General features: G+C 37.5%; 1 protein-coding gene across 1 annotated transcript; it reads left to right on the top strand.

Moving 5' to 3' along the window:
• Positions 1–217: 217 nt before the first annotated feature.
• On the top strand, positions 218–20,560 carry LOC308662873 (cytochrome P450 2C5-like; the record flags this gene model as incomplete). The annotated part of the gene is made up of 9 exons (XM_081319016.1): positions 218–391; positions 4,242–4,404; positions 5,661–5,810; positions 14,498–14,658; positions 15,624–15,800; positions 18,898–19,039; positions 19,676–19,863; positions 20,107–20,248; positions 20,382–20,560. The coding sequence occupies 9 exons, from the start codon at positions 218–220 to the stop codon at positions 20,558–20,560; spliced, it is 1,476 nt and encodes a 491-aa protein (XP_081175142.1).
• Between the last annotated feature and the right edge of the window lie 4,571 nt (positions 20,561–25,131).

Below are 25,131 nucleotides of genomic sequence, written 5' to 3'. Positions count from 1 at the left end.
AACTTATTTCTGCCGTCAGGGAGAGGTTGTGAATTGTTGATAAGTAACTCTCCTCAAGGTAAAAGAATAAATTAAGCAGAAAGCAAACGAGGTAGGTATGTGAAAGGTTAGAGGAAACCTGGACTTTAGATGTGATTGGGCATCTAGGAGGCCTCCTCCTTTCAATAAGTCTCATTTAAAAATTGTCTGTGATTTTTCAAGAGGAACTTGGAGAAGGATGGAGCTGACATGGACAGGAGTTCTGCTTCTTCTCTGTGTACTCTTCACCCTTTTCTCATCTTTCCAAATGTACAAGAAAAAATGGCAGCTGCCTGCTGGACCTACTCCATGGCCTATTCTGGGGAACCTCTTTCAGCAAGATGTACTACCTCTGTATAAAACCTATAAAAAGGTATGATTGCTTTGAAGTCTATCTATATTACTTCCTTTCTCTAGTTTTAGTAGTTTGAGGTGTTGTTGAGTATTCATATAATTTTTCAACTGGTATTTTAGCATAGGATTGCTTTGTAGCAACCTGATAAAAGCATAAAGTTGATAAAAGGAATAATAAGTATTAATAAGAGTTTTAGAAAATTAAATATCTGGTCTCAAGTTTGTTTCATTTGAATTAGCATCAAACTCAATGAAATCTCCTCCTCCTCCTCTAGCCGTCCTGCTTGATTACAGTTTGTTGAAATGCAGACACACCTTCTGTCCTAGCTAACCAAACATTAAGACTATCTTACATGAGTTGCGAAAATCTGCATAATCACTAGACATCAACAAAAACATACAGAAATTCCTTACTGCAACCTAGTGATAATCCAGTTCCTTGAAGACCATCAATGAATATAAATATAATGGGGAACTACAAAATAGCAAAGCATAATGCTTACTTAAGTTGAAAGGTGGTGAATTGTAAGACAATGGACAGTTTATAGTTTTCATTGGGGTTGATTGGAGTTTGATCAAACTAGAAAGTTGTAACAGGCAAAGTTTGGTCACTTGGAAACTTTAATTCTAACCTGAAGAGTGAACATAGTCTAATGTTACCAGAAAGGATGAAACAAACAGTATTAGGAAGTTTTGGTACTTTTGTATGTTACAAATGCAACAAAATCTCTGTTTTATCATGTACAGCACATGCTATTGTATGTGAACTAGGATATTTAATTCACATAAAAGTAAACATGCTTTTAGCCATATTAAGTTTTGTGAGAAAGTAATAATGTTAATTTGGCTGTGTGTCTAAAGCTAAATTTTTCAAAGGATAATATTCTGTTGGATTATATACTTACCGGTAATATATGGAATTAGACAACTAGAGAGCATACATGGATTCTCCATGGCATTATCATAATTAAAAGATTGATACTGCAACATTGGAAAGATAAATGTAAAATCCATTTACTCAATGGATTTTTTTTAAAAAAGATTTTATTAGATTTTATAGGGTTAAGAATAACATTTTAGAAGGCAATGTGATAATTGGGTTAAACAATAGATCAGTAATACAATCATTAGAGAGTATCTCAGGTTACACCATCAAATATTTCTTCTCAGTTTCCCTTAACATTTGCTATTTCATATTTATGTTAATAAATTTCTAATTATATCAAAATTCAGTAAAAATTTCATTATCACATTTATATATACATTTTTTCTTTTTGCTTATACATATCTTAATAGATCTTGATAGACAATAAATGTCCTGTTATAAAATTTTACCAATTTTAATTTTTAATTACAATATTCATAGTTAACCTTTAATATCCATAGTATTTAACTTTCAGATAACCCAAATTTCCTTTATCTCATTTCATAAAAATTATAATATCTAAAATACACCTATTAAAACTTAAATATGTTCTTATTCTATTCCATAAACATTTTCTTCTTTCCATCCTAATAGATCACCACCTTAATAATAGAGTATCTTTTATTAGTTCAGATCCATCATCTATATACACTGGGCTAATCAATAATTCAAACCTATTTTCTTATAGTTAATTTAAATTTCCCTTGTTAATCTTAACCTTCAATATTCAACCAATTAATCCCCTGGTGTTTTTTTTTACTATTTTCTGACTATTTTAAATTTAGTACTCAAATTTTCTTTATTTCAAAATCTCCCTTTAGCCCACTAACTGACAGTTTAGGATCCTCTCTAATAAATCAGGGGCCCCCAGTTTTTCAACCTAATTCTAAGTTTCTTCTTTTGCCAGCCAGGTTTTCATATCAGTGCTTTTAAATCATCAGATAGGTCTCTCTTCATTCTTGTGTATATTATGTGGATCAAAGGAGACCATCTAATTGCTAATTTTCTAAGAGGTCTGTCCCATTTATAATCATTAAGTCACCTTGATCTTCCAGATCCCCAAGTTTGTTCTGATATAGTTGTCTTCAATTCGATCTGGTCTTTTTCTTTCTCAGATTTCTTCTTCTGGTTTTCATCGAAGATTATTTCCAGTTTTGAAATTATTGTGTCATTATCTAGATTTTCAGTAGACTGTGCTTGTTGTTCTGTAGAGCCCTCTGCATTGGCGTTCACTTGTTCCATTTCTGTTGTTTTTTGGATTAGTTTTCTAGCTTCATTTCTGATATAGTTAAAAATGATCTTTCTGGTGGAGGCTAAGAAAGAGTCAGTAAATGTTCACCTCCACCATTCCTAGAAGCCAGTTTCACTGCCCAGCTGCTCTCTCAAAGCTAGGTTTGTCGTAGATAAAACCAAGGTCAGACCTTGGTTGTAAACAAGTCTCTTCATCAAAAGTAATAAAACTGTTGTGCCAAGCTCACCACAAAATATCCCCGATAGCATTTAGAGTCTTTTTCAAATCCCAAACTAAAATCTTTTTTTAAGTTCTTTTTTTGCAAATCAAACAAAATGACAGATTCCAATAAGAGTAGGAATTTTTTGAGTCGCCAAGTTCCAGACAGAAAATAAATATCCACTTGTAATAAGTTGATTTTTTCAAAGCTTTGTTTCCTAATGCCACCATTTTAGAGGGTGGGGAAAAAAATCCCTTCCCTCTCTCCTCGGCAGGGAATAAATTTTCAAGAAGCTTTTAACAGGAAAAATACTTGGGATGCAGAGAAGATAAAATCTCACCCAATTTCTTCACATTGCTTTCAAAGTGCTTGTTAGTAAGTTTGACCTCGGTTGTCAGCAGCTTAATGATGGGCCATAAATGGCCAATCTTTTCCCTATCAGTTCGAAGAGCTGCCTGGGATCAAATGGGAGGGCTGCCACCCTTCTGCGATCACTCAGGGATCTGCTTCACATTTGTTGCCCCTCCAGGGCAACTTTCGACCCTTTTCAGGGTCCCCCGGTGGGAGAAAACCAGATGGTGGAGGGAACAATCTCCCCACATGTCTGCCAGCACTGCGATCGAAAACTGGAAGCATACTCAATGGATTCAAGACTGATTATAGTTGCTACTTAAGAGTGGATTGCCTATAAACATAAACTTTGTATGGATAAATATAAAGGTAGACATTTATACAAAGTACAGTTGATTAAAAAAGCATGATTGTCACAAGTATTAGAAATATATATGTATATACATAATATGCGTGTGTGATTATATGTGTGTATGTGTATCTACTAGAAAATGATATTGAAAAAAATGGTAATGGTTTATTGTTTTAAAAATGTAGTATAATAGGAACTGTGGTGGTATAGTGGTTATGGAATGCAGTACTGCAGTCTGCTGACTGCCAGGAGTTTGATCCTCAGCGGTTCAAGGTTGACTCAGCCTTCCATCCTTCCAAGGTCGGTAAAATGAGGATTCAGATTGTTGGGGGCAATATGCTGACTCTGTAAACCGCTTAGAGAGGGTTGTAAAAGCACTGTGAAGCGATATATAAGTTTTAGTGCAATTGCTATATTCCATACCTTATTTTTTCTGTGCTGTATTTTTTTCACCTATTTTTAAAGCCTTTGTTATGTATTTCTTGATAATGTATGTAATTTTATGCTTTGTTTCTTTTGCTTTTTTCTTTTTCTGTTACTTTAAAAGCAATTGCATTTTACATAAACCCATACAATTAGCCACATCCCACAAACTAGTAGACACCTGCAATGTTCTGGAATCTAGTTGTACTGTATTTATGGATGTTAAGAATTCTTGGAATTTTCCTTGAACATTTTGAGTGTTTCTCTGTGATAATTTAAAATGTACTTCAAACACGCTTGGGAATAATTTCACTCCAATGTGGGTCATCAACTAATTAACTAGGTTTTCATTTAATTCTACCTTTAGCTCATTGGACAGTATGGTCCTATCTTTACCGTCTGGATTGGATCAAAACCTTTGATTGTGCTCTGTGGATATGAGATGATAAAAGATGCTTTGATAGATCATGCAGAAGAATTTAGTGGACGTATTATTGTGCCCACCATTGAGCGAACATTCCATAACCATGGTTGGTACTTTTGCACTTCCTTACTTTCTCTTCTTTTTCTTTGCAAGCTGCTACATGCATTTTAAATTATGCTAAAGAGATCTAGAAATTATCCTAGATAGATCTAGAAAGCTTCACTTGAAAGATGATTTTGGTCACAGTTGTAGAAGAGAGAATAAAACTGTATCATCTTTTCTGTTATTGGTCCATTATGAAGTATGTAAGTACACACACACACACACACACTAACACACACAAACACACACACATGCACACACAGAGACACAGACACAGAGAGAGAGAGAGAGAGAGAGAGAGAGAGAGAGAGAGAGAGAGAGAGAGAGAGGAAAGGAAAGGAGCAAGGAAAGGAAAGGGAAGGAAGAAAAGAAAAAAAGAGAAAGAAAGAAAGAAAAAGAAAATGAAAGAAAGAAAAAAAAGAAAGAGAGAAAGAGAAATCACACTCTCATTTCTACATTGGCCCTTTGGAAAGAGACCCAGAAATACTTTTTCAAATAAAACTGTTTCGGCTGATGCCATCTGGGCTATTGCTGAAAATTAATTTCATATACCTTCAAAAGGAAATATCTTCTCTTAGCCAATGAGTGTCTCTATTGTACAAAAACAGTCACATGTTGAAGTGAATCTATTTTTCCCCTGCTTCCTGAAAATTGCAGCGACAGTATAGAACTGTCTCTATGTTCAATATACATCATATATTTTTGTCTGTATCACAATGGCAGAAACTTGTGTCATGATTTTCATAACCTTACTTATTCTCCTTTTGATATGACAGCAGTCAGGATTGGGGCCCTGAGTGTGTGAAGGCTCTCATCTCCCAGTTACACTAATGACTAAGAAAATGTATTTTTCACAGCTACTACCTATTTTAAATCTCATAATTGTTCTTGGAATTGTGTTAAAGATAAACACAATTCCAATAACAATTATAAAATACATAGTAGCTGAGAAAAATACATTTTCTTTAATATTGCCCAGAGTAAATTTTTCAGATAGGTAGCTACATAAATTGAAAATGAATGAATAAATAAATGGAAGCTGTATTGGCCAATTAGTATGCAAGCTGCCAGTTGTACTTCTGAAAAGTGGGAGATTTTGTGACCCACAATATATTGCAACGCAGTGAGCTGTTTTAGCTATCAGCAGGACAAAGATGTGAAGGAGAAAAGTACTTGTAACCATTGTTTATATTGAAACATGCTACTTCTCAAAAGCTGAAAACTGACATCATGCTCTTTCCCCTGTTTCTTTGGTTTCAGGTCTGGCCACTTCTAATGAGAGACATTGGAAGGATAGGAGACATTTCATGCTATCTACCTTGAGGAATTTTGGGATGGGAAAGAAACAAATGTCTGAAAGAGTGCAGGAGGAAGCCTTTTGTCTAGTGGAGGAAGTAGGCAGCTTGCAAGGTACTACAAAAAGCCCCAAACACTTATCTTGCAGAAGAATAATTTCATTTGTAAAAAGAAGCTGAGAGAGGTTTTGTATCATGTAAGATTACAGGAAAATTAGATTCTAAGTTGAAACTCAAATACCTCTGCATTTTATTGTGCACAAAATAAAGAAAAAGAAACAGAGGCGGTGACAAGCCCCCCTCCTCCCCTACTGTGTTTTTTTCACACTGGAGTTCAGGAGTACAGATACAGATACATGTAGGCAATATATAAAACTTTTGCCGGTTTCAGATCGCACCACGGCCAGGTGTGTGAGGAAATCATTCCTTGAGTTGCCTGGATTTCTTCGCTGAGGGACCCCTGTAAAGGGGTCAAAAGTCACCCTGGAGGGGTGACGAGCGGGGGGAGGTCTCTCCGGGCAGCGGTAGAAGGCAGCTGTCAAGTTTCTGACGTATGGGCTTTTCAAGTGACTCTGAGGCATTGTTTACCTTAAAAGTCCTTTATTAGCCTAATACACCGGCAAATTCTTGTTCGAAAGAAGCTGGAATCTGAAATCTCCGCCCCTTGCACAATATATTAAAACACAATTGTCCACCTTTCTAATTTTGTCATTAATCATGTTCTCCAATTAATTTAAAGAATCACTTTCCCTTCCATTAGAAGACCCGCCAAAGCCTTATCTTCTTAGAGAGAGAAATAGCCTTGAAAGTACATTCCTACTCATTCCCCCTCCTAACCTTAAACTAAAGCAATATACTAGTCTTAAGGCAATACACAAGTTTAACATATGAACCTGCTACTTCTTCATCTCTTGTCAAGCAATAACATTAGATGTTAGCAGCCTTGACATCCGGTCCCCCTTAGAAAAAGGACAGATCCTGTAATGTAAACAAAATACAAGTTAGCAACTGGATTTTGGTTTGTTGGGGTGTTTCTCATAAAACCTCTTGATAAGTTTGTCACCTTTCACATCAGTAGATTTCACCCAAATGGCTTCAGACAATGGGTATCCCTTCCATTGTACTAGGTATTGCAATTTTCGCTTAAAGATTCTAGAGTCAAGAATATATTTCACTTCATAATGGGTCTAACCTGCTACCACAAGGGGTCCAAGTGCTTTCTTAGGGGGAGGTATTAAAGTGGAGGTTCGAAAAGGTTTCAGCAAGCTACAATGGAACACTGGGTGAATTTTCCCCCAAAGTCTGGGTAGTTTCAATTTTACTGTGACCGGCTTGATGATTTTCACAATGGGGAAAGGCCCCAAGAGTTTCGGTCCCAATTTCTTATTGGGTAGTTTAAGGCATAAATATTTGGTCAACAAATAGACCTTTTCCCCAACTTGGAAGGTTCTTTGGGGAGCTCTCTTTTTGTCAGCTTGCTTTTTGTAGGTCTCAAAAGTCTTTTTTAAGGCCAACTTTGTCTTTTCCAAACTTCTTCCCAACCCCTCACCCAATGATCAAGAGAGTCTGGGAAGTGGAGGGTAACTGAGGGTATTCCGGTATGGGGTTGAATTCTTTCCCTGTGGCTACACAGAAAGTAGTGTAGGCGGTGGTGCTATGTACTGAATTATTGTAAGCCACCTCTGCAAAAGGGAGGAGGTCGGTCCAGTTTGTTTGTTGGTAAGAGACGTAGCATCTAAGGTATTGTTCCACCATTTAGTTGGCGGATTCTGCTGCTCCATTAGTACCTGGGTGAAAAGCAGTTGATAGGCCTTGAGATAATCCAATTAATTTAAGAAAGTTTCTCCAAAGTTTCGCTGTGAACTGCACCCCTCTGTCCAAAATTATTTGCTTAGGGGTGCCATGTAGTCAATAGATATGTTTTAGGAACAACTTAGTCAGGTGTTGAGCCAATGGAAGTCCTTTGCAGGTGATAAAATGAGCCTGTTTTGAAAATAGGTCTATCACAGTCCAAATGACAGTATTTCCTCTACTGTCGGGTAGGTCTACTATAAAGTCCATAGCTATTTCTTCCCATGGTTGAGAAGGTTTGGCCACCAGTTGCAGTAACCCACAGGTCTTTCCTGGGATTTTTTTCATGGTGGCACATACAGTACAGCTCTTGACATAGTTTTCTACATCTCATTTTAGTCCCGGCCACCAAAATTGCCAGCGAGTGAGATGTAGAGTTTTTAGACATCCAAAATGTCCAGCCTGTTTGACATCATGGCTGTGTTTGAGGGCATTAAGATGAAGAGCTTCAGGCAAGTACAGTTTTCCCCCCTTGTAAGCCAGACCACCCCTGCATGTTAGGGATGTCTGATTGTCTTTAAACCATTGATCAGTGAGGAGTTCTCACTTTATTTTCTTTACCCCAGGGTCATCAGGATTAGGGGTCCTGCAAGGTATAAGTTGGGCCGCAGTTTGTGGACCGGAGATAATTGCCTCATGAACTTCTTCACGTTTGCTTTTGTACTGTGGCAATCAGGAGAGCGCATCAGCTAGGAAGTTTTTTTCTTCCTGGTATGTACTTTAGAGTAAAGTTAAAACAGTTGGAGTACTGTGCCCATCATACTTGTTTTGGGGACAATTTACGGGGAGATTTTAGTGCCTCTAAATTTTTGTGATCTGTCCATACTTCAAAAGGCACCTTGCTCCCTTCTAAGTAGTGCTGCCAGTTTAATAGCCCCCACCTAATAGCAAAGGCTTCCTTTTCCCAGAATGTCCATCTCCTCTCGCTTTCAGTAAATTTCTTAGAGGTGTAAGCACAAGGTTGCAGGACCCCACTTTTATTCTTTTGCAATAACACCACTCCGACTGCCACATAGCTTGTGTCTGCCTGAATTATGAAGGGCTCCCCTGGGTGGCCCAGTTGGACTTTTCTCTTGATGGCTGCTGTGTGAGTTTCTTCCTCGTTGTTGGATCTAGTCTACTCTGCTGTTGCGGGTAAGGAACTGGGCAGTTTGCTGCTCAATGTCCCTGCTGTCCACATTGAAAGCACTTGATTGGCGGACTTGTAGGTGGTCTAGGTCTTTCAGCAGTAGCAGTCGTTGGGGGTTTTCAGGGGTAGTGGTAGCCATCTGGATCCTGGTTTTGGCACAGCTTCAGGTGGGGGAGGCTTTTTATAGCGGGAGAGCTGGACATCTAATTTCACCACTGCCTGGTACCATTCATGCAGCTGGTCAGGTACAGCTTGGTAGATACATGCCTGAGAAAACTGATTGTCTAACCCTTCTCTAAAAAGATGAATCATTGATTGCTCAGGCCATCTCTCTATCCAACCTTCCATCTTTCGAAACTCCCGCACGTACTCTAGGGCAGGCCGGCCAGCTTGTTTTATCTTATGGATTTGTTCTTATATTTTGAGGGCAATGGATGGGTCCTCAAAGCTTTCCCTCAGCCCCAGGAGGAAAAGGTGGGGGTCCTCCAATTCAGGGGCCTGCTCATTATATAAATTGTTCAACCATTCAGATGCTTCTCCCTCTAGGTTGGATGCAATCACATCGACCATTGCACCCCAGCGATTCAAGTGAGAGCATACTTGGTTGAGGGAAAAAAATCAGTTTCTCTGGGTCCCCATCAAAGGTTGCTCTGAATGGTGGGCTCATCATTGCTTGCTGGGACCCCCATTGCTGCTGTCCCCCACTTGGTTGTTGGATCAACAGTTGCTGGAGCCCCCACTGCTGCTGGCCCCCTCCTGGTTGTTGATTCACCAGCTGCCAGGACCCCCACTGCTGTTGTGTCTCCAGTGGCTGCTGGCCCCATTCTGGTTGCTGATTTAATGGCTGCCAGGACCCCCCTGCTGCTGGCCCCTCTGGTCCTGCTGTACATTCAGGGATTGCACATTGGGTCCTGCTGCTGCCACCCTTGCTATTGTCCTCCCACCAGCTCCTGATCTCCAGGTTTTTGTACCACCCCCAGCTGTTGCAAGGCTTCTATTAGCTGGGGCAAGCTCAGAGGTTGTTGGTATTTCACGTGTGGGGGCTTCCCAACCTCCCATTGCTGCAGAGGCCCCAGGCTGGGGTCCTCTGTCTCTATGGGTCTGGAGGGCTTGGCAGGGGACTCCTGGGTCTGGCAAGCAGTCTGATCTGCAGACAGGATTTTCCACTCACCTGAGTATTCAATCTCAACTGGCCTGGCTGCTCCGAGGCTCCTGGAGTCTCTGCCGGGCTTAATCCACTCTGACGACCAGACAAATTCTCCTGGTTGTTTGGGTCTAGCTCCCAGCTGGGAGGATTGCTGAAACTCTTTCCCTGCCAGCTTCTTCACTGGCCCTTCCCCCACTGGGGTGGCTGGTGGTGCTGGAGAGCTGGCTTCAGGCAATTTTACTCCCTCCATTATGGGATCTTCCCCAACTCTTTGCCAGACTGCCTCCGAAGCTTGGAGACAGTGACGGGAGGTCGGGACTCCCTAATTAGTTTAAAAAGTAGTGTGGATTCCAGCTTGATGTCAGGTTTCTGACATATGGGCTTTTCAAGTGACTCTGAGGCATTGTTTAACTTAAAACTCCTTTATTAGCCTAATATACCAGCAAATGCTTGCTCGAAAGAAGCTGGAATCTGAAATCTCCACCCCTTGCACAATATATTAAAACACAATTCTCCACCTTTCTAATTTTGTCATTAATCTTATTCTCCAATTAATTTAAAGAATCAGTTTCCCTTCCATTAGAAGACCCGCCAAAGCCTTATCTTCTTAGAGAGAAATAGCCTTGAAAGTGCATTCCTACTCATTCCGCCTCCTAACCTTAAACTAAAGCAATACACTAGTCTTAAAGCAATACACAAGTTTAACATATGAAACAGCTACTTCTTCATCTCTTGTCAAGCAATAACATTAGATGTTAGCAGCGTTGACAGTGGTGGCCCACCCGTTGGCTTGGAGCAATACTCTGAACCGATGAAGCTAAAAGCTTTTCGAATTTGTTTCCCCTTGCAAGGAGAGAGGGAAGGGACTTTCCCCCCCACCCTCCTTAATGGCAGGCTCTGTCTAAATTGGGAGAGAAAAGAAAAAGCCTTGAACTAAATAATACTGATTAATTGGACTTACTGCCTTTCTACTTTTGGCCTAAAGTTCCTATATTTACAGAAATGGACTATTCTACCTATTAGTCTAAAAAAGGGGACAAAAAAAAGAAATAATTAAAAAGACTGTGTCTGAAAAGGATTTGAAGTACTCTGGGGACATCTAGTGGTCGCGCCTGATATAGCACGTGAATATTACTGGCAAACAAGCTTGCTTACATTTTGGACTGACCTTGGCATTAAGATAAAAACCTGAAACAGCTGGAGATGAATCTGCCTTAGCCTTGTGGAGGTGGACACTTACTGACTTTTGTTTGAAAATTAGCCTCCACTAAGGACTATTTATAATTACTACAAAATGGAGAAGGATCAGCCACAAACATTGCTTGATTATAACCTTATACTTGAAACAATCTATAGTCACTGAGATGTCTATCTCCAGATTAAAAAATTTACGTGCCAACTTTAATTCACAAACTGAAATCCAGACTGCAACTAAAGAACTTACACTTCAGAATATAATAAAATTGGAAGATACAATTGAGACAGAGGAATATAAGCAACAACAAGGTACTGAAAAAACTAATATTCAAAACTTGACTTTACTCAAAGAACCTACAATTTTAAAAGTAAAAGGAACTACTACTAAGACAGACAATTCTAAAGACCAACAACAAACTAGGAAAAAACTTAATACTCAACTTTTTACCCTTTCTAAAGAGCTTATAACTTCAGAAGTATACTACATGAAAGATAGTGATGCCAACATAGAGGACGCCGAAGACCAACAAAGAAAATCCTGTGGAAAGCTTGGACAGTCAACTACTAACTATAAAACTGGATAAGATTTTCTACTCAAAACAGAGCAACCCACATAGAATTAGAATCCAGATGGAACAGCAGACAGAGAGCAAATAAAGAGTGGAATCAACATGGCAACATTATAACAACTATGAATGGTTTAACCTTTGTACATTGTTGATGGTTGGGTGGCCTCTGGTGCAAATAATATGCATGAGAGCGAATGAAGACTTACTTAGCAATTTAAAGCCCTTGGTCTGGAAATCCGACTGGCAAAAAAAACCCCCTAGAGTTAGATTCCAAAAATGAATTAAAGGGGAGTTAAAGCACATTATGAATTTGGTTAATTTTATAATGGATAATTTTAGTTAGAATATGATTATTATATTTATGACCCTGTATTAAGCTCTGGGAAGTGGGGGGAGGGGGGTTGGGGTGGGTGGGTTTTGGGGATGTTTTGTAAAAAATTTTTTTTGTAAAACTCTTTAATTAAAAAAAAGAATTCCTAGAGAATTATTATAGGTCATTTTGTTAGTAATTAGTGACTTATTAGGATCTGACATAGAAAATGTTCATGAGATAGAATTAGAATGTGTTTAAGTACTTATTGGGCTTATTCCAAATATTATAAATTTATATATTGACATAATGGAAATTTGGCTTATGGATCCTACGTTTGATGTTAAAATTTTGGTTATGTACCATATAAGTAGAAGTAAACTGATAAATATAGGTTGTCCAATTGGTAACTTCTGATGTATTAGGATATGAAATAAACAATGTTTATTAGGTAGAAGCTAGCTACTTAACTATTGGGTGTATGTTAGATGATACAATCTTTGATGTAATAAAATAAGGGAATTTTGGGTTCTGAATACTATTTGGGATGTTAAAGGTTAAACTTGGACACTATAATTAACATCAAAATTAGATAAAATTTAATAACAGAATATAGATATACTTCACTGAAATTGGATTGACAAAATTTTTATTTAATTGAAGTTTATAAAAATTATTTCCCATTCAAAAGCCTAACAGTCCATGGATAAAAGCTGTTTTTCAGCCTGTTGGTGCGGCTGGCTATATTCCTATATCTCCTACCTGATGGTAGGAGAGTAAAGAGATATATAGGTTGTAAATTGAAAAACTAATAAAACTTTTTTTAAAGGAAATACATAAAACTTTCAAGCTGTTTCCCACACTTTTCTACCCATTATCCGCTCTTGGCTTCATAAAATTACAAGGATACTGAGAAGTAGTGAAATTTTAGTGTGGCTGCAGCAACTGATCAGAAATACTATTGTTTAATGGGGTAATTATGGATTTTTAATCAGGGATATTTTTAACCAGGTTTAGTATCAATGCTAAATTACCCATCAGGTAAATTCAGCAGCCAGCAAAACACTTTATGGCTAAATGAGATAGGTAAGCTAAGGTAGGTAAAGAAAACATGGATGAGAATATTCTGCATGAGGGATGAAGATCTGTAGGCGATGTAGACTTAAAAAGCTACAAATAAAATTCACTCAGGGAATTATATTACTTTTGAAAACCATCTTCAGTGGAGTCTAGGGAAGGAGATAGGAAAAGAAATAAAAACTAAGAGTGTGGCACTGTTTTTTAAAAAGTGTTGGCTAGATTAGAAGGAGAGGGATATGGAAAGAACAAAAGTTTGGTTAAAACTGGGAAAAGAAGCAGAAAATTAAAAAAGGTAAAGAAGAATTAAGTTGGTCAAGGGAAGGGAACAAAATAAAAGAAACCAGCTATGAGCAGAAAAATGCAGAGTGAGGAGCCCCAGACAATGAGAAAAACTTGTAGACAGCAGAATCCAGCAATACGATGGTGGAAACATAATGTAGGCTTTCATGTATTTAATCTATACAGTGGTACCTTGGTATTCATTGTTACCGTAATTGGCTCTAGGAGGCATGATGAGTACCAAAAATGAACAGTGTTTCCCATAATGAATAATGTAGTCAGTCACAAAGCAGCTGACAGCAAGTTCTAGCTTGTGTGTTGACTACCAAACAAACAATGAGTACTGGGACAAAATTTTCACATCAAAATGTGTTGAGTACCAAATTTGATGAGTTTCAAAGTTGAGTACCAAAGTACCATGGTATCAGACACCACTGTCAGCTGTTTGGTCATTGTTTGGCAGAGATTGTGTAGGTGTGGGAGACCTACCTTAGTAACTTGTGATCTTCCCTCCAAGCTTCCCAGGAAGGAAGAAGTCCAAACTCAGTGCTGCATTCCTGCCATCAGCCATGATCACATGATCCCCATTGACTTTCTCCTTGCAACCTTTTCAGGCTTCCCCATTGACCTGTGGGGAAGTGTCAGAGTACATTGTAAATGAGGATCATGTGACTGCAACAGCACAGAAGCAGCAGCAACATAGCATTGCTGAAATGGCAAGAACTTTCCTAAATTCTATCCCCACAGGAGCAGTGTGTCCTCTAGGTTAGCCCCACTTTAAGGCAGAGCCCCCCTTTAAGGCAGAGCCCCCTGTTTTGGGCACCAGGGACCAATTCCAAGGAGAGAGGTTTTTCCACAGACTGCAAGGGGCATGGTTTCATGTGCTGCCTGCATCCCATGGATGGGGCTTTAGTTGTTTATGCGGCCCGGTTGCTGGCATGCTGCGGCCCGGTGCTGATCCATGGACCAGAGGTTGGGGACTCTGAATTTAAGGTATCTCAGTTGAATGTGTTTTGCCTATGATACACTGTTTCATCCAGCTGAAGTTACAGACGAGTTTTAGATTATATAGATTTTCATATATTTTAACATATTTAATGGATTCCAGAGTAATTACCCATCTGGACCACTTCATTCTAGAAAGATCATGATTATTATTCTCGGTTTATAATGAGATTTGTGGAAAGAAAGCACAGCATTTTCTGAAACCACTCATAAATATTTGTGACCTTTCTTGCAGGGCAGCCTTTTGAACCCAAAAGAAAATGTACAAGTGCTGTTGCTAATGTAATCTGTGCAGTTGTCTTCGGCAATCGATTTCATTACAAAGATCAAACGTTCATGGAGAACCAAAAGACTGTGGAATCTCTATTAAAACTCTTGAGTAATTTCACAGGAATGGTATGTTACTCATCTACTCTGCACCTCCTATCTTGAAACCTCATTTTTACTAGCAGGGATGCAAATGCTGAAGGCAAAAATGTGAACACTAGATGTAATGAACTGCAGATTTGGAAAGCTAAATCTAGTCATCCAGAGAGGCTGAGCCACCCAAATATCAGTTGATTTCCAGTTCACCTCTCATAGCTGGATTTATTTCCTATGGGCCATTTTCTTCCCTGAGCATTAGAGCCATAATTCCTTTGGACTTTAGCCTGCTTTTTCTAGTACTTACTCATTTCTTAACTTGCCAGGGAGGTCCAAACATGAAATTTCACTGGAACAGTTGATGCCTCTTAATGTTTCACTGCTATTTTCTGCATGCTACCTTTGTGATAAATAGCAGTATTCCACACACAAAAAAGAATGTATATTATATATTTTTAAAAAGTGCATGGCACATACATACCAAATAATATTGGTATGTAATAGTAATTTTCATGTTAAATTATTAAGCTCTCTTTCTCTCTCCCCTCAGTTTCTTTCCAGTTAGCTGTTACCTCTGTGCTAATAATCACACTCTCTTTTCTCTATTTCAAAGATTATGAGCAGTTACACTACTATCCATTAATGTGAGAGACTGTGGGTAGGGTAGGAAAATAGTGGGTGAATCAATTGACAGATTATTTTACAAATGGAACTCAGCCCAAGTGAGGAGAGATCTGGGGAAAACCTTTTCAATGAAAGTTTGCTTTAATTAACTGGTGGTAAATATAAATTTCCTATTACCCTTTTCCAAATTCTCTATTTATTTGAGACTACCATTACAGACATTTTTGTGAAATCCAGTTCTTGCATTCTTGGCCTATGGGAACCTTAACAATTAGCAATTTCACTGTAAAAATTAATTTCTGAATGTTTGGAGGATTATGATGCCACCATAACAGTCTAAAAATGTATGCTATTTAACCTGAAATTTGCTACAGGTGTACAATAGTTTTCCAAAAATAATGGAATATTTTCCTGGACAACACACAAAGACTTTTGCTGATATTGACAAGCTCTGTGACTTTATCCATGAAAAAGTGGTACTTCACCAGAAAACACTGGATATTCAGGAGCCCCGTGACTTCATTGATTGTTTCCTTATCAAATTAGAGAAGGTATGTGTGTGTGTTTGTGTGTCTATGTGTATGTATATATTGTGTTTGTGTTTGTTTGTGCATGTGTATATGTGTGTTTGTAAAATTTCTGCATAAATATGAGTACTCGCTGATATGCATCTAACATGAAACCAATTTACCTAATGTGAACCACTATAACATTATGTATTCTCCATATTCTATCTTTGCTCTTTGATTATAACACATTGCTAGTTCTTGGCATATATTCTTCTTCTGGCTATAATTGCTGTTGCTAAAAATAGATACACTATTTTCCAGATAAGCTGAGCATGAGAAATCTCTATTTGGTATTGTTTATGCAGAAATCAAAGTAAAAGGAGACTTCCTTAAAATAATGTTGCTATATTCATAGAAAAGCTAATTTGTTAAAAACATCAGTATGTGTAGAATTTTGTTCTCCATCCTAATTCATTCTTTATAGAATGTTTGTTTAGATTTGTAATAGATCATATGAAGATGATCAAGTGAAATTTCCTGGAATTTATAAGCAATTTTGATTAGTTTCTTGGATATAATATCATAGCTTCTATGATATGGACAAGATGTTTTCGGGCCCACAGTGCGCATCTTCCTTGAGCCACATAGTCACACCCTCACATCCTCCATGGCTCAGGCATATATAACATATATAACATCAAAGTTCCAAAGTTTTTTTCGAAGTCTTTTTCCATTAAATCCATGAGAAAAGTTTCTGGTTTTATTTTTATATTCATTTCAACACTCTTCTGTATTAGGATGGGAATTCTACTCCAATAATTCTTTGCTTTGTCATATGTCCACCCTAAATGATAAAATATCCCTTCTTTACATTTTAATTTTCAACATTCATTTGAAATAAATTTATACATTCTTGACAGTTTGGTGTTAAATACCAGGAATACATCATCTTATAGAAATTTTCTTTTAAATTATAATTTAGTGTAAATTTTAAACCTTTCGTCCACATGTTCTCCCGTTGGTCAAGCATTACATTATATCCAAAATTCCTTATCCACTAAATCATTCAATGCTTTACATGTTCATTTTCCAATAATAATTTATAGAACTTAGCAATAATATGTCCCATCACTACCACACAGTAGGATTTCAAATTCAGTTTTGACAAAGTCAAACCTATAACTCTTTTTATCTAATGTAAATCTTTATTTCAATTGTAAGTATATAAACCAATGGCAAACATGTCCTTCTGATTGTAACTCCTCCTTAGATTGAGGATAAGATCACCAAAATTAAATATATTATTTCACTATAAATCCACCAGTCTGGCTTTGCCATCATTTCTTTTCTAAAAGCGTCCTTCTTGGGACACCCAAAGAAGCATCTTCATAGAAAATCTTGTTTTATATTTATTCTAAACTCTTAAAATGTCACACCTAACAAAGTGATTATTAAAATCAACATTTACTTTAAACTTGTCACACCATAAATAACCGTGTCCCCAAGGTGCTTTTTCAGAAGGCAACTGGGCTTTCTTCATCTTTCATTGAAGATGTTTCACTTCTCATCCAAGAAGCTTCTTCAGCTCTGACTGGATGGTGAGGAATGGAAGGATTTATACTCCTTGCAGACAGCTGTTCATTTGCATTCTTTTAAAATGCAAGGAGTATAAATCTTTCCATTTCCCACCATCCAGTGAGAATTGAAGAAGCTTCTTGGATGAGAAGCGAAACGTCTTTAAAGAAAAATAAGAAGGTCCAGTTGCCTCTTGAAAAAGCATCTTTGGGATAACTATGACCTGGATGACTGAGAATCTCCATAGACATAAATAACCGTTTCATCCAAATCTTAATTCATGTCCTTCATGAATTAAGTAACCTCTACTTCAAAGGTCCCCAATCTTTTGGGCACCAGGGACTGGTTCCATGGAAAGAGGTTTTTCTGTGGACCGGAGGGTGCATAGTTTTGTGTACTACCTGAATCCCATGGATAGGGCTTTGCTTGTTTGTGTGGACTGGTTGCTGGCATGCCGCAGGCTGGTACCAGTCCACAGACCATGGATTGGGGACCCCTGCTCTACTTGACCTTCATGATCAAGTAGCCTCTTATTCTAGAGGTTCAACTACTCTTTTAGCCAGATTAAACAGCAAGCATCAAAATAGAGTTTTAAATCTGGTAAACCCAAGCCCCCTCTTTCCTTCGCATCTTCCAGTAATTTATATTTAATTTTTGGTTCTTTCCCTTGCCATATAAACTTAGAAATATCCATCTGGCATTGTTTAAATGGAATATCAGTTGTAAATATTGGTAACATCTGAAACAAAAAAATTTTTTTTTGTAAAACATTCATCTTAATTACAGAAATTCTACCCAATAATATAAAATGCAGTTTATCCCATCTTTTTGATATCATTCCAGAGAAGCACATAGTTATTTTGAAATATGTTTTGCATTTGTCAGTATAATGCCCAAATATTTCACCTTTTTCTCAACCCTAAAACCAGACTTTTTAGTCAATAAATCACCATCCTATTCTTAATAAACATTGTTGTTTACTGTTTATTTTAAAAGCCGCTAAACCCTCATTTCATTTAATTTCCACATAAAATATTGTATATTATTTTTGGTCTTGCAAAAATATAACCAAATCATCAGCAAATGCACTCAATTTATATACTTTCTTCTTGATGCTTACACCTGTTATTTTCTCATATCTCATACCCAATAACTCTGTCCAAAATTTCCAGCACCAATATAAACAATAAGGGACTTGTCTTGTACCCTTTTGAATTTCACATGAATTGTTTAGATCCCCATTAATAATAATTTGTGTTTGCTGTGACATATAAACTGATTTGACCCCTTGAATAAAATTCTCTCCAAAGTCCATGTATTCCAAAATTTTAAACATAAAAGCCCAATTTAGGTTGTCAAAGGCCTTCACTGCATTTAAAAATATTAAAGCTGCCTGTTTCTCATTATGATAGTATAAATATTCAATAATGTTCAGAATAGTCTCTAAACTGTCTTTTTAGCAGAAAGCCAGATTAATCTTTAGGAATATATGCCTACATGAACTACTACTAATTCCAACTAGAGTTCTTTATTCTTCCCTTTTTCCTGTTTTTCCCCCCTTCAGGAGCAGAATTCATCCGAGATTATCGACACTCCTGAAAGCCTTGTGCATTCTGTGCTTGAACTGTTTTTTGCTGGGACAGTAAGCACAAGCAATGCTTTGGTCTCCAGTCTAATTGTGATGGCCAAATTGCCACACCTTCAAGGTACAGAAATGAACACAAAAATAGAAAGGTTTCAGATCTTACAGTATAATCATCATCATCATCATCATCATCATCATCCAAAAATGCAGTGGATAAATTTAAATTAATTTAAACTAATTAGAAGGAGGGGATGGAACCATTATGGAAATGATGTACCATGTCCTTCCCCTTCCCCTTTCCTTAATAGAGATACAGCAAAGCTGCCAACTGCATTAATTTAATACTAACTTTATGGAATTTCAGTATCTAACCCTCCCCCTAATTAGTTTAAATTAATTTAAATTCATCCACTGCATTTTTTGGAGTAGAAATTCTAATCTTCAGATAGCGCATATATGGAAATACTTTATGTTTACTGGCTCTAGGCCTATTTGGAAGCCACACAGGTACATATACTATAAACAATATAAATCACATCTTAAATTAGAAGAATTGAAATGGTCTCAGTGAGAGGAGGGAGGAGGGGGTGGAGGAGGAGGGGGAGGAGGAGGAGGAGAGTCATTTTCCTGTTTAGAAGTATCTTCTCTGTATGTGCTTTGAAAAAACATGCTTCTATGCAAGTGGTAGTTGATTGCAGGTGCTCAGCACATGAAAGTAAAAGGTTGTCAATCTGGTCTTAATATGTTTTTCTCACAGCTAAAGTGCAAAAGGAGATTGATGAGGTGGTGGGTACAAATCGCATTCCAAGCATGGAAGACCGTTTGAAGATGCCTTTCACAAATGCTGTTATCCATGAGGTTCAACGTTGTTGGAAAGACAGTCTCGAGACCTTTCCACGGGCAACAACCTGTGACATAAAATTCCATGGTTATAACATTCCCAAGGTGTGGTGATGTAACTATTAGTCAAGATATTCTGGGGAAGAAAAAGCAAGATGTCTGTTATGTATCCAGAGATCCTTCATATTCAAGGCATTTTGAATATTAAACCAAATATCTCTCATTTCCCTCCCTCTTTAGAGAGGGCTCCCCACTGACCTATGTTATTTAAGGCAAGTAAGAACTGAAGATTTTTCTCTGCATAAAGTAGTGCCAATTAATGCCATCTGTTTCTTTATTTTCCTTTAGAACATGGCTGTTGTGCCAGTCCTCCCCTCTGCAAATTATGATCCTCTCCAGTGGGAAACTCCAGAGGAGTTCAATCCAGATCACTTTTTGGATGAAAAGGGCCAGTTCAGGAAAAGAGATGCTTTCATGGCATTCTCAGCAGGTACCATCTTCTGGAACAGATTGGATGCTTTACAAAGCCATATATTTCCCTTATCCATATTATTCATTTATCAGACACAATTCCAGCAGGTGTACTTCCTAAATAAGTTTTGTTTTCTTCTTTGCTAATGCAGGGAAGCGGTCCTGTCCAGGGGAGGCCTTGGCTCGGATGGAGCTCTTCTTGTTTTTCAGTGCTCTGCTCCAGAAGTTCACCTTCTATCTGGATGTGGACACCAAAGGCATGGATGTAATATCTTTGATTATGGACTTCAAAGATAATCAGTTCCCTTTTTTGCGAGCCATTAAACGTTGAATGCTAATCGAGAGAAGGAAAGAAGTGGAGGATTTTTTTGGGGGGAAATCTCAGCTGCAATTTTTTAGAAGAATTTTGGTATATTGAAGTATTTTGAATGAAACAGATCATCTTTTAAATCTTATTTCTTAGTAGAGCCATATTTGCTACCATAGAATTCTGGGTATTCACAAGAGCTTATGATAGCATGCTGTGTTTAAGAGGAATTAAAGTGGTTTTAAGAGAAGAGATACTCCAGAGGCTTCATTTAGCTTAAGAGAAAAGAATTGATACAACAAAAAATAAATTAACATGAAAAATGACATGACATGACATGACATGACGGTGATCTGCGATATTGCATAGAATTTGCCATTAAGGCTATGCAGTAGTTGAGAGAGACTGAATCTCCATCAAGAAGCTTCAGAGAACAAAGGATTATGGGAATAGCACCCTTCTGCAGCACCTTAAAGCAGCTATGTCTTTTTTCTAGAATGACACTGGGCCTTCTATCTATAGATGTGAACAATAGGAGAACAGTTGATGCTTTCAGTACATTTTCTCTGAAAATATACACTTCCAAATGAAATGAAATACAGAGATTTAACTCTATTTCGCTCTTAAATATGCATTCTGTATGTTTGTGTGTATAACTGAACGGACTCCAATAGGTCTCTAAGTTTCCACACAATGTATTAGGAGATATTGATGAGTCCCCTTATTGGAGTTCATAGTGACTCAAAGTGAGATTTACTGAATCCCCATGTGTGAAAGAACGTATCCTTGTAGCACAGGTGACATGGAGACTATATTTCCCATGCTTTTATATTGCCCCTATTAGCCAGCAAACCTTTATTTTCTTTTTATTGACTGATTTTAAAAGGAAAAATGAACATGTCTTCACTATTTTTAATCTATTAATCAAGAAGCCTTTTATCACCTGTAATGTTTGCCAGTTTTTTCACTGCAGCAATTAAAACACATAAATGACAGATAATTACAAGAATGAGGCATAGGCATACACATTGAAAATCATTTTGTTTCAATCATTATCATAATTATTGATCAATTGTCTCACTATCTGAGGTCAACCTCCTCAATTTACAATAGTTGGTTTTTTAAAAAAATAACCAAACAAGACTTATTGATCCTGTGGTAGTTCAGTTGCTTTTGTTAAAATATTTTGGGAGATTGTTAGTTTATAATTTTTTTCTTAACATATTAATATTTTATTACATCCCTAATTCAATGTGGAATATTTAAGTAAATGTAATTTTATCATTAATATCTTATTTTAGTTTACTCTTATTTTAAAATTTTAAGGTTTGTACGGGTACCTTTTATTCTATGTATATATTTAATCTTTTCCCAGTTCTTTATGTTTTACTTTGTATTTAAAAATTATGTTTCTTTAATTGCTGGTCAATCTCTGAAATAAATTTGACTGATTAAATTTGATTTTGAGCTTTTTTTCTGCCTCAGTGAATTAAATTATGCACTCCTGAACAGGCCCTATTGAAATTCCTACTTGGGAAAATCAATATTTACGAAATCCTATCAAGTCTTTGGGATAAGACCAGGTTAAGGTATGGTTCAAAACACTGTGTTAATTATTTTTTTAATGGCAGGCTAAATCCGCTTGAATATTCTTGGCCAAACTCAAGTTAACTTACACTGAAGATGGTTTCAATCTACCAGATTTTCAACTTTTGTTGGAAAGGAGATTTCTTATGAATGATTCCTCTCTTTGGATCTGAAATCTTGGCAAATTTTAGGGTCTGGGTATGTTAAACTGGGTTCTTGGTTTTCAGACTTGAAAACTGATAAACATATTTAGTTATTAATACCTAAGGAGTTATGTTTTGATCCTGAATCACTTTAGAAAATGATGTTGTGCTATAACCCAAACTTTGAATAGCAAGCAAGATGTTTTACTGGAATTCTTGGCCTAAATAAGAGCACTTTGATCAGTTTATTTCTAATGATTGCTGTAATCCTGTTGCTTTTGCTCTTTGTCCAGCATTTAGATTTTAGTCTTGACATTTGGAATTTGATGGTATTAGAATTCTTGATATTTTCAGCCAAAGCTAAATAGGTGACCTTATTTTTGTCTCCTGGACAGGAATGGACATATTTTTTAAGCTTTTCCTTCCCAACAGGCAGTTAGCACTGGAATGTAATTACTTCTGTCCTCACTGAAACAAATAATTTTGTTTTCCAAGAATTAAGAAAGAGTACTCACAATTAAATATTTTCTAGGTTTTGTAAAAGTATAATTGCTGTACATAAAATTACATTTCACAAATTCAAATTTCTTAGCCCACTTTAATGTCCTCCCATCTGCAATTTTGGATGAAAAGCATAATAACATATTATACTTACCCCTGTGATGTGGAGGAGACCTCTCTGGTCCATATATTTCCTAGATGTTGCTCCTGTAGCACCCTGAATTTCACTTACTAATAGTAGTTCCACTAACTCTGAGAATGAGTAGGTTTGTTTGTTTCTAAGGACTGGTTAGAACTCTAATATCTCAAGAAGATTCATAAAATTTCTTCAATTACCATTCCTTAATGCAGAAAATGATTCCCTTTAAATCCCAGTAATATAAAATTCTTGTTTTCTTTTTAAAATAACTTTTATGTTGTCCTATATCTTTGGTCTTATACTATTTTAACAATCAATGAAAAAGCAAGCAAGCAAGCAAGCAACAAGCAAGAAGTCATTTGCTCAAAAGCTTCATATTAGATTTTTTATTCACAAAGTAGTTTTTTCATCCTTATTACAGAGACTGTAATAAGATTAACTACTTCTCCAAGGTTTCATAGGTTTATCTAGACTGCATTGGAAAGTCAGCACATCTCTACCAGCAGCAGGACAAACTATTGGAGAACATGGATGTGAGCTTTCCTCTCTCCGTCCCTCCCTTCATAGACTGATATAGTTGGAAGGATCTATTTAATCATTGGGCCCCAATATCCTGCTTGTGCTAGAATCCAACTTCAGACCCCATAGCTGCCCAGCCTTTGTTTGCTTTTTAGTGTGCTGTATAGATTTGTCATGGTTTTCCTCCCGAGGAGCAAGCATCTTTTAATTTCTTGGCTACAGTCCCCATCTGCAGTGATCTTGGAGCCCAGGAAAATAAAATCTGTCACTACCTCCATTTCTTCCCCATCTATTTGCCAGGAATTGAGAGGGCCAGATGCCATGATCTTGGTTTTCTTAGTGTTAAGTTTCAACCCAACTTTTGCACTCTCCTTCACCCGCAACAAGAGGCTCTTTAGTTCTTCTTCACTTTCTGCCATTAGAGTGGTTTCATCTGCATATCTTAGGTTGTTGATATTTCTCCCGGCAATCTTAATTCCAACTTTTGATTCATCTAGCCCTGCTATTCTCATGATGTGCTCTGCATATAAGTTAAATAGGCAGGGTGACAGTATATAGCCTTGCCGGACTCCTTTCCTAATTTTGAACCAGTCAGTGGTTCCGTGTCCAGTTCTCACTGTTGCTTCTTGGCCCACATATAGATTTCTCAAGAGACAAATAAGATGGTCTGGTATGCCCATCTCTTTAAGAACTTGCCACAGTTTGTTATGATCCACACAATCAAAGGCTTTAGCATAGTCAATGAAGCAGAAGTAGATGTTTTTCTGGAACTCTCTAGCTTTCTCCATGATCCAGCGTATGTTGGCAATTTGATCTCTAGTTCCTCTGCCTCTTCGAAATCCTGCCTGTACTTCTGGTAGTTCTCGATCCACATACTGCTGGAGTCTAGCTTGTAGGATTTTAAGCATAACTTTACTAGCATGAGAAATGAGTGCAATGGTGTGATAGTTTGAACATTCTTTGGCACTGCCTTTCTTTGGAATTGGAATGTAAACTGATCTTTTCCAATCCTGTGGCCACTGTTGAGTTTTCTAAATTTGCTGGCACTTAGTGCTTACATTTGTGGGAAGTCAGCTCCCCAGAGAAGGAAATATTAAAAAGGCAGAATATATTTCTCTAAAGGATTTTAAAAGCAGAAACCAACACTGCCCCCAAGTCTCTCTGTCCCAAGCACAAACCAAGTCTGCAGGAATGCAGATGTGATAATCTTGTCAGGAAACTGGGATTAGGAAGAAAGATCTCTAGAGTCAACATCAGCCACAGCCCCAGGAAAGCAGGGAACATAATAGGACATACCCACAACCATCAAGAATCCTAGAGGGGCACACCTAGACTCAGGACAGAATACGTGACAGAGGAAATACAAAGCCTGAAACAGGAAATAACTCCAAACAATAGAGTCCAGGGGGGTATAAAAAGCCACTACCCATATGTGGTCAGCCCTTTTTTTTCAGTTGGATCCATCTTTCTGTCTGGCTTTCCTCTGCAATAAACTACAATCTTCTTCCCAAAGAAGTTGCCATGTTTATTCCCCGCTTGGAGGAACCATGATGAAGACTTTTCTTCCAACAATTTGGCGACTACGAAGGGACTCCAAGCTAACCTCTCCAATGGACTGAGACTGGTAAGCCCATCCTGCCTGCAGCAGACCCCTTTGTGACTGTGGATGGATTTCCCAGGTCCTGCCCATGTGGAGCCAAAGGTAG

This window comes from Vipera berus (genome assembly GCF_964194415.1).
Source record: "Vipera berus genome assembly, chromosome: 2".
In the NCBI taxonomy this organism is placed as follows: Eukaryota; Metazoa; Chordata; class Lepidosauria; order Squamata; family Viperidae; genus Vipera; species Vipera berus.
Note: the sequence above shows the minus strand (reverse complement) of the source record. Positions and strands in the feature narration are given on the sequence as shown.